Below are 14,134 nucleotides of genomic sequence, written 5' to 3'. Positions count from 1 at the left end.
ACTGTGCTATGCAGTGATTGGTTGATTCACATATCAAAAATAGTCTAGAAACTTCTAAGTACAGTATTTCTTAACTGCATTAAGACCTACTCAGTGTCAGGGAATAATCAGAATTTTCTCGTATGATTTCTCCAATTTATGCAGTATGTGGCTATTGGTGGGAAGCAGACGACGCGAAGGTGGTTCGATATCAAGCTCATTGTGTCTAATTTGTGTTGGAGTTTCAGAGGCAGTAATTTGGTGTGACGTAGAGTGAATATTGAAAATCAAATCCGTAACATTTGCAGATGGGAGGAACACACTGCACACTACGAGTGGGTTTGCATAACTACCTGTCATGATCGCAAGAAGCAGTTGGAAATAAGGAGGACACATTTCAGTTTGTATCTTGGGAGAGACTCCAAGACCAGAGGCAGAAGCTTTATTTAAAACCAGTCGAGTTGAGAGACGGAAGTAGAGTTTTTTTTTTTTTTTTTTTTCCTTTTTTAGGTTTTGCAGTGTGCAAAGACGTTTCCATCGGAGGTCAGCTTAGTGCAATGAACCCATGAACAAATGTTTCATGTTTGTTTTTCGAATTCTGACCCTAAGAGAATATGAAACCTTGTATATATATATTTTCCTGTCTAACAACCCACTATCATCTATGGGTATAAGGGTCATATATGTTTATTAATAGGTTCTTATTGTCAGTAATATGTATGCATATGAATATAATAAATTTTAATGAATTTCCATTTTTTTATAACCTTTATGTTGACAACCAACGGAAGATTTTTCTGTACAGAACTGAATTGATCAGAAGCTTTGCTGAGAGCTTACTGGTTTTTGGTTAATTATTTTATTGCCATGAGTTTTTCCTCATCAACAGTATTTTATATCAGTACAGTTGTTTTAAGTGAAATATGCGCATTATGATTTTGTCTCTAATTGAACTTTAAATTAATAAACAGGTTGTTAATTTCTAACACGGTTACCTTAATCTCATTGATATTGACAAAAGGGTTACAGTATTTGCTACCTGTAGTATTTAGCACTTGATTTGTATTATTTATGCAGTAGAAGGAAGACTAGTTTTCAATGGCGCTGTCAATTTGCCGGTGTAGTCCAGCAAAAAACCAAAGGGTGTCTTAAATTGTCAGTCGTTTTCCTTGATTTATGGCTTTCCTAACAGAGATCCAGTTGACTGTACTGTGTAACCAAATACAGTAGTTTTTGTGACTTGTTAAGCTACAGAATTTTAATGACTTGAGGTTCAGAGCTCATTGGATGGCTGGAGGCCATTGTAGATAAAATTTCAGTGTGTTTTTCTGAAGAAAATAGTCGTGTAAGGATCAAACAGACTAAAGAATGAGGAAATAACAAATAACAGCTGCCAAAAGTCTTAAGAGTAATACGATGGAGAAGATTTTCAAGTAATTATCAGAGAATGAATATTCTGCAAGAGCAATGCCTTGCAATATATTTCCAAAACGTTGGTTTCATTATTTAAATGTTTGCATTCTCTTGGTTTGTAAGTCACAGAGTTGGTTGAAGACTGAAGTATTTACAGTGTCACTGTCATTTGAATGATTGATAGCAATTTTTTTTTTTGCCATTCCTTGACATCAACAATGCTAAAAATACTTTCAAACCAAAATAAATACAGTAATCACTGTACATAGATATAGTATTGTTAAACTCATTGAACAGTTTAAAAGTAGCGTTTTAGTTCCCAAAGTTATTATCTTGACTCCACATCAGCTCTTACTGAGTAAATGCAAGGACTCCAGTCAAGCAGTTTCTGTGAAGAAGTCTGGGTAAACTCTCTGAATTTTATTATAGTGCACAATATTTTCTCCCGTGATGTGAGGTAAATTTTATGCATAAAATTGTTTACTGATCTGATTTGCTTCCCAGTTTAATTTAAACTGCCTGTTATATTGATAAAACAAATCGTTTGTTGAGGTAGGCCTACGAGTAATTGGAAATGGGTCAAGTACTTTGAGACCATAAAGCCTTTGCAACAAACACTGTTGTAGTTTAGAAAGTTAAAAAAAATAATTTGAAATGTTTGAAAGACCAGGATGATTCATGACGTTATGTACTCAAAGCGTGGTATTTAAGAGACCCCCTGGGTCAGGGGTCATCCAAGGAAAAGTTTACCTCAAGGCGTGTGAGAATAAAATTGTGAAGTGAACTGTCACAAACAGTATACTTGCCAATACAGTAGTTGATACAGTTGATAAACTGATAAATATAAAGCATGGTGGTGTTCACAGTTTTACAAGGAAACTTAATGGGTGAATTCCCCTTCATTGCATTCTAAGGTGTTTTGTAACTTATATCCCTTCAGACACTGCCATACATTGCTGTACGTTGTTTGTAAGTGATAACCAGGCGGAATGTTTGGTCTTGCAAGCAATTTAAAGTCAAGTTGTGCTACAGAGTTTATGAACAATCGATATTTGCTCAGTATGTGGAAATCATTACCTAAGAGAACCTACGAGACATTTTGGCTATGGCTTTCATCTACAAACCCACCCTAAAGCATTTTCAGTCTTTACCTTCTGACTCATGAAGATGGTCTTGAGGCAACCTCATGTGGGACTTGGGAGAATCTTTCTTTGTCTCTCTTGACATGAGACATTAGAAACGGCCTGGTTCATGACCCCTATCAGACCAGCTTCCAGGTTTCAGTCGTATTCCTTGTGAATTCATTGCTGGTCTATAATTTGGCCATAAAATTTATTTCAGACCTCTGCTATATATACCGGAGAAACTTGCCCATAAATCTTAATTCCTTGCTAAGAAAATTGTTGCTGTTAAATGTGACCAGCCAATTAAAACCTTAATGTTAGACTTTCAAATCTCAGAACTGAAAAACAAAGCAACGCAATGTCCTTGCTAGTTATCGAATACGTAAATGCGGTTTGGGCAATGGTAACTTAAATGTAAATTGTAGAATAAATATTATTAGATGTAAACTTAAATTTTCCAAATACGTCTTATCAAGATGCTGTAAAATGAACACATTTACTGATGAATTTGTGAATACTTTGTAAATAGTGCATATTATAGAAATGTAAGGATTATTGTGATACTGTTTAATCAATAAAAGAAAAAAAAACCTGCTAAGAATAAGATAACACGCACTCAAGGTAAAAATGTTTTGCAGCTGGCAGAAAAACGTAATAATGAAGGGGAAAATACTAAAAGGGGATATTCATTTACTCTGTGATTGCACCATCAGATTGGAACTGTCAATTTTGCGCACACATTATTTACCAAACGTGCCATGTGAACAAGTTTGTGTGTGTGTGTGTGTATATCTGCATTCTTATCAGACGTCAGACAACGCTGACTGATTTATTGTAAAGCTGAGGAATCAGAAAGATATTAAATTTGTTTTTTCAAGGACACCTCAACAATGAAAACTCTGAGGCTGATAAGATTTCGTCTTGAGCTGACAACAATAATCAGACCATTTTTTGTCTCTACGAAAGGAACAAAAGTCGGTGATGACATGAGGCCAACCTTAATCTAATGTTTCAGTTTTTAAAATGTTTCAGGGCATTTAAGAAAGGTACACAACTCAGCTCAAAGTCGAGAGAGAGAGAGAGAGAGAGAGAGAGAGAGAGAGAGAGAGAGAGAGAGAGAGAGAGAGAGAGAGAGAGAGAGATATGATGTAACAATAATCAAAATGCCTCGAATCTCTTCTCATGCCCCTCCCCTTTCAAAATAAAGAACTTATCAGCAGCAAATCAATCAAACTTGTTGAGAGAGAGAGAGAGAGAGAGAGAGAGAGAGAGAGAGAGAGAGAGAGAGAGAGAGAGAGAGAGAGAGAGAATGCAACAGTGATGTAATTAAAAGTTTTATCTGGTTCCGGTAAAAATTTTACAAGTTGCCAATACGACTCCAGCCAGCCATTTTTGCATGAAAAATCATTTTGGGTTTTCCATGCAAAAATGGCCAGGAAATGACAGGGCACTAAAAGAACCTAAAAATACCAACTTAGGGGTGTTTACTGGTTACAGTTATGCCGTATTAGCTATGGAGGGGGCGGCGGGGGGATGGGTTGTCAGCCGGTATTGTCTTACCTTACAAGTCGTAATTTGATTAACTTTTTACTTATCATTTGTGTACAGTGTTTATGGGGTTCAAAATAACGAGAATGAAAAGCTCTTTTCAAAATTGTATGTTTCAGTTTCATATCGTGTAATGGCAACGTATAAAATAAGACCTTAAATCGCCCCCCCTTTTAAGATAAGCAACAAATCCCCCCCGCCCCCAACAGAGAGAGAGAGAGAGAGAGAGAGAGAGTGAGAGTGATAAACCCAAGTTGCAGCGTCATGGTGATTAACCAAAGCTAAAAATAAGTAAATAAAAAAAAAAAGAGCACTTGCTAAGAGCTAATCAACATGGCCGGGGAAGGAGGTTGTCCTTGAGGTTACAGGGTACAGTGACTGTAGCACCCTCGACGGTACCTGATAAGACGTCTTGCTTCTACAGGAGCCGGTCATTAACGCACAGGTGAGAACAACAGGCACTTTACTTTCTTGTTAATTAAGTGACGAGTTGAATTAACATGTTAATAAGGTGTTATATGTAGGCTGTCTTAGGTCGTCTTGCACCGGTGTGGCTTAACATAGGTCTAGGGCTACCCTGGGGTAGTCGCTATATTTCGTCTACGTCATATATTTAAGGATGTTAGCATGTTTAATCAATGTTTTATTAATTGTTAAGGTTGAGTTAACATGTTAAATTGTTATAGTCTAAGGTCGTGCACCGGTGTGGCTTAATATAGGTCTAGGGCTACCGTAGGGTAGTCGCTATATTTTGTCTACGTCATATATTTAAGGATGTTTGTCATGTTTAATTAATGTTTTATTGAGTGATGAGGTTGAATTAACATGTTAACAAAGTGTTATAGGCTGTCTAAGGTCATCATGCACCGATGTGGCGTAACGTAGGTCTAGGGCTACCCAAGGGTAGTCGCTATATTTTGCCTACGTCATATATTTAAGGATGTTTGTCATGTTTAATTGATGTTTTGTTACGTGATGAGGTTGAATTAACATGTTAATAAAGTGTTAACATGTCTTAGGTCGTCATGCACTGGTGTGGCGTAACATAGGTCTAGGGCTACCCTAGGGTAGTCGCTGTATTTCATCTGTGTCATATATTTAAGGATGTTTGTTATGTTTGATTAATGTTTTGTTGAGTGATGAGGTTGAATTAACCTTTTAAAGTATTATAGGCTGTCTTAGGCTGTCATGCACCGGTGTGGTTTAACATAGGTCTAGGGCTACCCTAGGGTAGTCACTAGGCCTATATTTCATCCACATATAATAATATATTTAAGGATGTTAGTCATGTTTAATTACTTATCCCTGATGCCCATAAGTGAGATTAACAGAAATTATTTAGAAATGAAGCTGTAATATATCATTATAAGTAATAAATAATAATACATAATGGTTTAATTAGGCTAGGGTACTTTGTGTCTCACAGGGTAACAATAAGCCTTTGAGTAGGTTAGGTCAGGTTGTCAAAGGCTACTACGTGTCCTATAGGGTAATGAAAAGCGTTTGAGTAGGTTAGGTTGGGTCGTCAGAAGTGACTATGTCTAATTGGGTAATTAAGAGGCTTTAATTAGGTTAGGTCAGATCATCATCAGAGGCTACTGTGTGTCCTATAGGGTAATTAAAAGCCTCTGAGTAGGTTAATTTAAGTCGTCAGAGGTTACTATGTCTAATTGGGTAATTAAAAGCCTTTAAATAAGTTAGGTCAGGTCGTCAGAGGTTAACTACATTGACATGTATCGATTGGACTGGATGGTTTAAGGTAATGGTAACTCAGATTAATGAAACGCCAAATACATGACCCCTTGGAGCGGATGTAGAGTAGGGAGACAAGGGTAGGTGTGAGAAATTTGACAAGTGACAACGGGCTAAACCTAACCCTTCCTAGGATGCCGTGTCCTGACCTAACCAGACCTTACCTTCCTAACCTGATGTATGCTGCCTTGCCCTGGCCAGGTCTTGGTCGTTTCGGCCGTAAGTCATTTAGGCCATAGCATCCAAACTGGCAAACTGCCGAAATGGTTGTATATAATACTTCGATCCCCAAGGGGCTAGTACTAAACACACCATCCCAAGGTGCTTCCAGCATGTCTTACGGCCCAAACTTCATATGGCCTAAAGTTGTGATGGCCTAACAGGTTCATGGCTGAAAATAATATGGCCTAATCGTCCTGAATTCCCTTGACCTGGCTGGAACCACCCCCAAGGAACACTGACTTAGCCAGAACCAGAAGTTAACTTCCCCTCAAGTAGAACATACCTTCCTAACCTGAATTAGGGTGCCATGACCTGACCTGGCTGGGAGGGCTTCCCCCCCAAAACAGCATCAAGCACTTGGTGGGTTAGAGTACATAGAGGAACTTTTATAATTTGGAAGTTTTTGCTAGGAGACAAAATTACCAACACCTTCCCGTCACCCTACTCTGCCTACTACCCCCCATACATTATTGTAATTGTTTATTTTTTTTTTATTAGGCCTCAGCCCGAATGCTCGTGAACCAATAGCCTATTGTATTGGTGTGGACGTAGACCGACGTACACTAACCTTGGCTTCCATCTCAGTCAATATGAAATATCTCACAAAGGCATATTTCATCAGGGATGCATCCATCCCAGTCTAGCTTTTCCTTAACCCAACCTTAAACTAGGGTGCCAAGCCTTGAACTGGCTGGGTGGGGCTGCCATTTTGCCCACCAGGACCTCCCCCTAACTAGAAACATTGCAAAAAATACAGTGATAGCCTTATCTTGAAAATCTTTCATCACATAAAAAAAAAAAATGAGAATGCCAACGTTGACTAACCAACCAGGTAAATTTATTTTTGTAGGTTTTGAGACATGTTGGACAACTTTTATTCTATGCTATTTGGTGACTGGACCCATAGGGGGGCTAGTGACATTGGCGCACCTCACATGGTGCACACTTCTTTCCAGCATCCCTTTGGTGCCTAGGTGCAATTGTTGCCAGTCGACCGCTTGGACCCCCCTAATTCAGCGTTGGCAAGAAGTTCATGTGTCATACCTTAACTCATTAGAATTTATAATTTTCACATTAACTCATGACAATCATCATTGAAAAAATGACTTAAGAGCTGAAAGCCTCAACTTATTTAAATCTGAGCTGCTAAAGCTAGGTTGACTTAACCCAAAGAGAACAGGCGAAAAGTACAAGGCAGAGAGTAATGTAGTTAGGGCTGAAGGGACCTTTTCAGTGTGGAAGGAGCCATTACCCTAACCTTTATCCCATTGGGTCCCCTAGGTATTGGTCACCATTAAATCATGAAATGGTTGCATACGGCTCATCTAAAGCGATTGCGCAAGAACCATAATAAGGAAGCTTTGATGTACAGTATATTAAGCTTAGTATATGTAATTCCTTTAATACATGCATATTCATTGATTCTTAATACATCTGGATTAGTTCTTTATTTTATATAAATCTAATCAACCTATCTAAAACTGTATGGTAAGCAAATTCATAACAGATTGTGCTTGCCCTATTATAGAGCCTCGATGGCCAGGTCAGTAGAGCAGCAGCTTCGGACTTCATAGAGGTCTGTGGCGGGGGTTCAAATCCGCAGCCGACCAGTCAGGGAGGCGGACACTTTGCTATCCGTGTAGACACCCTGGGATTATGTATGTTATCAACGGATAGGTTTGCTAAAAGCAAATGGGTGTTACAGACTAATACACACACAAACAAAGCCACTCCAACATCTTCTAAAAACATAACAGACACCTCACATGTCTCGAACTGTCGACCTAACCGCTCAACTCTCCTTGCTGCTGGGAGAAAGAGAGCTGGTTTGGTACAATACATGTACATGAGCTACTGGGGTCTAAACAATGTCAGGCAGGGCAGCCGATCGAGACTACGGTCTAACCCAGAGCCAAATCAAAGTCCTTCAAAAGAATGCATCGCGCTTACCCCATACAAAAAATGGGAAAAAGCACGTTAAAAGACAAAGAAGTTGTGCTTGTCCTATTATGGTTAAAGTTTTAGGACTCTTTATTTCAAATGTGATGAGGTTTTTCGTTAAATGATAGAAATTGTAGTGGAGTTCTAGCTGTTTTTGTGTTTACAGATGAAAATATATTTTTCCTCGGTGTAGGCGAATGTTACGGATTTCACCTGTATGACCAGAAACATGGAATTTTTTTTAACTGACTTTCTCAGCATGTGAAAGAATAGTACAGTATCCATTTGATACTTTATTTTATTGGTATGGCACATTATATACTGTATTAATATTTCTATGTGCTTACATCAACTGGTTTGTTCTGTTTATTTTGATCTGAATTTTCAGAATCTTTGTAATTGAGGTTTGACATTTATATTTCAGTTTTCATCATGGTCGCTGTAGAAATCCCTGCTGGGTATGGGTACTGTGTGCTAGTGGGCGTTGGCTCAATGTTTATGCTTATGTGGAAGTCCATGAAGGTAAGTCAGATGTTGTATACACAAGCCCCCCATAAGGGGTAGTGCTGTCCATGCCCCTCACGTATTGCCCAGTAGACATTACTTGAGATTCATTGCAGCATCCCTTTGGCCCCTAGCTGTGACCCCTTCCATTCCCTTTACCGCTCCTCTGTTCATATTCTTTTTCTTCCATCTTACTTTTCACCCTCTCCTAACAGTCGTTTCATAATGCAACTGCGAGGTTTTCCCAAGTATAAGTAACTGCGAGGTTTTCCTAAGTACTGTATAAGTAACTGCGAGGTTTTCCTAAGTATAAGTAACTTTTGTTTGATCTTGAAGCATTTCCTTGACATAAAGTTTGTAGAAATGATTGTGTGTTGAGCTTGGCGCTAGGGAGAAGAAGCATTAAGTTGCTACGCAGCTACGTAACTCAGTACCTCATTATGATATAAGTTCAGCTAGGTTGATGTTTATTTTCTTTTTCAGGTCGGCGGTGCTCGCAAACAGCATAAGATTTTCTACCCAACTATGTACAGCACAACTAATGATCTTTTTAACTGCTACCAAAGAGCCCACCAAAATACGTAAGTATTGCTGCAGTTGTTGAGCTTAGGGGAAGAGAGTTCATTGCATTTTGTTGTTGATATTGTGAGTAAGGTATACTGTGTATATAATTACTTTGTTAGTCATTTATGGCATTCAGTTTTGCACTTTGCTGAGAATATAACTGCTGGAAAGTCAAGCCATAATTTATAAGTAGGAACTTGAGTCCAAAGACAGAATCTGTAAATTTTTCTTACATTTTTCTTTACTTCTCAAGGATGGCAGATCCATTTAGTCTTTACTTCAAACAGTAAATATCAAGTTAGGCACAAATGTATCATAGAATGTTTATCAGAAGCTAAAACATTTCCAGTTGCTAAATTTTAAGGCACTATAATATGTGAAATAAAAAATTGAGAGTGGAGATTTTGACGGTTGATTAAAGTATTTGTACAAGCAAAGTATTCGTTCCTTTCGCGATGGCCGGATAAGTTACGGAGTTCTTGTTTTCTTAAAAAGTCAAGTGGGACAGTTCAGACTTGAAAACACTGCTATACTGTATTTGAATCAAACTTTTAAAACTACTTTACAGTGTATGAATTATGTTACAGTATTTGTCATTTTAGAGTTACTGACACATTTCTCTTATCACAGGCTAGAAAATTACCCACAGTTCCTGGCATTACTCCTTCTTGGTGGTCTCTACAATCCAGAGGTCACTGCCCTTGGAGGTGCAGTTTGGTGTGCTGGACGCATTGCTTATGCACTTGGCTACTACAGTGGAGGTTAGACTTTGTGTATTAATGTTTATATTGACAGGAAATAAATGTTTTATGATCTATGTGCCTCTACAGATGTTCTCAGTGTTATGATCCTATAACTCTTCTCAAGATCTTCCCCGATCTCCACCAACAAGTGTTTTCTTTTACCGGTTACATAGTCTGTCAGTAATATAGGCAAGACTTAAGCCAGGGTTTCAATGAGCTGTACAGGAAAATGTCTCCTAACATCCTTAAAGCCCCCACTGCTCATGTTTACTTTCTTGAGGACAATAATCTCTGAAATGTGTGGTTTATTAACTCTTTCTATTGTTTTAAATTCTGACTGTGGAATTCTCTAGCATTCCCATCTTCCATGAGTCTTGTAATTTTCAATCTCCCATGAGTAAGGTTTAGTATTTGTTGTGGGCTAAAGCTTACATTGCTTTCCCCTTCCTTCTTCTTTTTCTGGTTCCGATCAGGTCTGGAATAGACCAGCATTATGCTACAGATGATGTAACCTCTTTTGGGTCTAGTTACCAGCTGACTTGCTTCATCAGGTCTTTGTATTGTTAAATACTTTAGGTTTTCATTTTCTGTACTCTTCCTCCCTTTTTGTCAATTTTAGTAATCAAGTGAAAATTGAGGGTCCTCATTTGCAGCCTGATTTTTATTTTGTTAACCCCATACTTTGTTTACTTTGTGGGTCGTTCTCTGGTGTGTGTTAGTTCCCTGGCATATGACAGTTTTGTTGATAATTTGGCTTCTTTTTACTACAGGAAAAGGTTCATGGAACGTAAGACCTGTGACAAAAGGGTAGCTACAAAGCGTACTCATGTCTGTGCATGCATTCTGTAGAAGGTTGTTTTGCAAGGGACAGGAGTGTCTTATGGAAAACTTTTAGGACTGTATGTTGTGAGCTCTGGCTGTTGATCCCAGTCAAACCTCTTCAAAATCATCACTATTTTCTGTGTTTCGGTTGCATAGAGTAGTACAGGCCTTCAGCATCAATCTTAAGTCTCTGCTTTCTCTGCTAACAGGACATTTGTTATACTCGTAGTCTTAGTCAAGATCTTTCTTTAGCTGAATAATATAATCATAATCATAATCATATGCACAGGAAAAGATTATGGTAATGGACAAACTCATCATCAGGCTGTAACCACTCTGCCCTAAGTCTACATGCCTGTAGAAGTACAGTATTTAGTGCAGTAGAGATAAACTGCATGCAGTATTTTGAGTTAATTGGCATTTAAAGTTGGTAGCAAACTGCAGTTTTCTGAAGACTTGAATTTCATGAATGGGATTTGTCATTTTTTTTTAATTATGTCTCTAGGTCTGTTCACAAAATGTCTTAAAACCTGGAGATGGATTTACTTGGAAATTTTGTTTTAGTCTGGGCCATGTCTCAAGGGTTTGCTAGCATTCTGAAGTTGACCTTGATTTGGATTCAGTTCTAGGTATTTTTTTTAATAAATTTATTCATTAGTTTAATAAATTTATTCATTAGTTTCTTAAGTGGCAGAAGTATATACTATCTAAGGGTTTTCCAGATAGTTAGTGATGCTAGCATTAGTATCCAGAGCAGGTGAAACTTTTTTTTTTTTTTTGCATAACTTATCAACACTTCAAGAAATTAGGCTTGTTTGTAATTACTTCCAAGAAGGTTTTTACTTGTTTGTTTGTGCATTTGTTAGCAGGATTACACAAAACATTCTGTGAATTTTGAAGAATATTTTAACAGAAGTCATCTGGGTGGGAAAGAGGAATTAGACATAGGGAGGGATATGATTGTAACTTTGGAGGAAAAGGGACCTTGTATTCAACCTTGTTGGGAAGTTTGCAGGCTATGCATGTTCTCGTTACACACTGCATTATGCCTGGTGTTACCCAGAAAACTAGTTATCACTCAGTATGCAAGAGAAAAGTACCATTACCTAATCACCTACTTCTTTTCTCTTTCCCAGATCCCAAGAAACGGATGCGAGGCGCATTTGGTTACATTGGCCTCTTTACCATGCTGTACACCACTGTCCGGTTTGCCACTGGCATGCTTGGCTGGTTCTAATTGCTTTCCCTCTTTGTAAGTATCAGAATCATGTTTCTGATTAAGAGCCCAGTGCAAGAGTGAACCACGATTTTTCCCTTTGTAAGATTCATTTCCACACTGAAGGAAAATTAGTGGAGAAGCTCTTAGATAGGACAACACGAGCGCATGAGTATTTATTCAGGGAACAAGAAAGTCTGGTGATTCATAATTAGCTTCTCATTGGAATTTCAGTTAATTTTTGCATCTGTACATCCTTATCACAGCATCATGATGAGTCACAGTCAACCAGTCCATTTTCTGCGCACAAATTGAATATGGTCATCTGTGTCAGACCCCTTTTGATAACATCACTTAATGCACCCTTTTTTCTCTTGTACAGTACTCTTCAAGTATCAGTATGAAGCCTTTACCAAAAATTCATGGCCAGATAAGAGGTGACTTTCTGTATTAGTATTTTATCGCACAGTAAAAGTAAAGGGATTTAGAAAGCATAGCATATGTTACTTTGCTTTGTATGTATAGTACAAAATTATACCAAGGTCGCATAAAGGCATCATTAGTTGAATTATTATAACAGATTGTGTATCACTTAGTTTATAGTTATGTATTACAACATAGTTTATAGTTATGTATTACAGTCTTAAAGCTGATGGTTTTTCATTGTATGATTGTATCTTAAATAATACAGTATTAGTTTGAATGTAGTTGTATTCAGAATGAATTTCATTTAATTTGAACAAATTACTCTGTAACCCAAATAGGTGATGAATAATATTTTGGGATTAGATTGTAAGAATGTAATTGTAGTTTTGGTATGATGTGAATTTATGATTTGAGCATTGAACTGATAGATTTTCCAGGGAAATGTGTGACTGTCATACTTGTACTGATAAAACACTAATTCTTTCATCATGGCAATATTGAACCTTTAGGTTCAAGTTCTATTTCATGAGTAAAACTCTAAGATGGATGAGCACTACAACTGCCTTCCTGGATAATTTGATGTGTATATGCACCCAGCTTTACACTCTAGATTGGAAGAATGACTTAGAACAGTTTTCATGTAGTCATTCTTTTTCTGAAACAGGCTGTGACAACTTTATTTTCTATTCTAGATTTCATCTCGCAGGTGGGAAGCCAACGTTGAAATGGGCTGTCAAATGTTTCTGGGGATTATTTTACTGAAATTTTGGCTACATAATGATTGGACTATTATCCAGAAATGTGTGTGCTGTAATCAGCATAAACCACTGCAACCTATCTTTTATTCCTTACAGAATAGCCACCTATGCAGTCTTTCCATGTTATGAATGGTCCACCAATTTGTGAGAAATTTGTCAGCATCACAGCTTTTGTGCCTGTGTTGCATAGTTGTGCTTGCCATGGAAACTGTGTTCTCTCTCTCACTTTCACTCATGTAGACACTTGGTGTACTTTCCAATGGTTCTTTCCTTTTGGAAGTAACCAACTACATCATGCCTTTTATAGACAGTACTTGAGGTTTGTTGCAGCATCCTTCAGCCCCACCTACATTGATTTTTATACCTTTTACATCACGTTTTTGTCCTTGGTCACTTTACACCCAGTTCTAGAACAAAACCTTTTGCCGAGTCATTGGTTGTTATAAAAATGTGACCTGGTGTTCCTATTAAGTGTAGTAATCCAGATCACATTATTTACTTAGACAGCCCTCACATTAATGTGCCATTTCAAGTGTCAGGTTAAGAGAGCCAGACTGAATGAGCTTTTACTATCTAGAATCAAACATAGCCTTATTAAATGGTGAATCCTCGTAGGCAGTTAGCGCTGTCGGTGCACCTCATGCGTGCACTGTAGGCATTACTTAAGGTTCTTTGCAGCATTCCTACAGCCCTTAGCTGCAACCCCTTTCATTCATTTTACTGCACCTCCGTTCATGTTCTCTTACTTCCATCTTACTTTCCACCCTCTTCTAATAATTGTTTCATAGTGCAACTGCAAGGTTTTCCTCCTGTTACACCTTTCAAACCTTTTTTGTGTCAGTTTCCGTTTCAACGCTGAATGACATCCTAGGTCCCAGCACTTGGCCTTTGGCCTAAATTCTATATTCAGTTCTGGTATGTGGTGAATTGTGTTTGTGATTGATTGGTTGTAAAGGATCTTGAATGAATTTTGTTTTAAGGTTTGATGTTAAGTAGTAATGGAAAGTTTATATAAACTTGGCATTTACTGTATATTTGTAGTTCTCTGTATTTTTGTTATGGGACTATAATAGCATAATATTCTTTTACTCCTTAGTAGAGCGAAATAAAGATTGAAACTCA

The 14,134-nt window shown here is 37.8% G+C and overlaps 1 protein-coding gene across 3 annotated transcripts; it reads left to right on the top strand.

Moving 5' to 3' along the window:
• Positions 1–4,186: 4,186 nt before the first annotated feature.
• On the top strand, positions 4,187–14,134 carry LOC136833277 (glutathione S-transferase 3, mitochondrial-like). Of its 3 annotated transcripts, none has more exons than XM_067095204.1 (5): positions 4,187–4,509; positions 8,404–8,501; positions 8,967–9,064; positions 9,678–9,808; positions 11,749–14,134. In XM_067095204.1, exons 2-5 carry the CDS (start codon positions 8,412–8,414, stop codon positions 11,847–11,849), a joined length of 420 nt encoding a protein of 139 aa, XP_066951305.1. In that variant the 5' UTR covers positions 4,187–4,509; positions 8,404–8,411; the 3' UTR covers positions 11,850–14,134. The 3 variants fall into 3 exon arrangements, with proteins under 3 accessions (XP_066951305.1, XP_066951307.1, XP_066951306.1); XM_067095206.1 differs by having other exon boundaries at positions 4,501–4,575; XM_067095205.1 differs by having other exon boundaries at positions 4,501–4,685.

Source organism: Macrobrachium rosenbergii, chromosome 51 (assembly GCF_040412425.1).
Source record: "Macrobrachium rosenbergii isolate ZJJX-2024 chromosome 51, ASM4041242v1, whole genome shotgun sequence".
In the NCBI taxonomy this organism is placed as follows: domain Eukaryota; kingdom Metazoa; phylum Arthropoda; class Malacostraca; order Decapoda; family Palaemonidae; genus Macrobrachium; species Macrobrachium rosenbergii.
The sequence above is the reverse complement of the archived record's forward strand: the minus strand, read 5'-3'. Positions and strand labels throughout refer to the sequence as shown.

Coding starts and splice junctions, on each gene's coding strand:
- LOC136833277 (XM_067095204.1), top strand. CDS start 8,412: ATGGTCGCTGTAGAAATCCCTGCTGGGTATGGGTACTGTGTGCTAGTG. Junction 8,502..8,966: donor TTATGTGGAAGTCCATGAAG/GTAAGTCAGATG, acceptor TTTCTTTTTCAG/GTCGGCGGTGCTCGCAAACA. Junction 9,809..11,748: donor ACTTGGCTACTACAGTGGAG/GTTAGACTTTGT, acceptor TCTCTTTCCCAG/ATCCCAAGAAACGGATGCGA.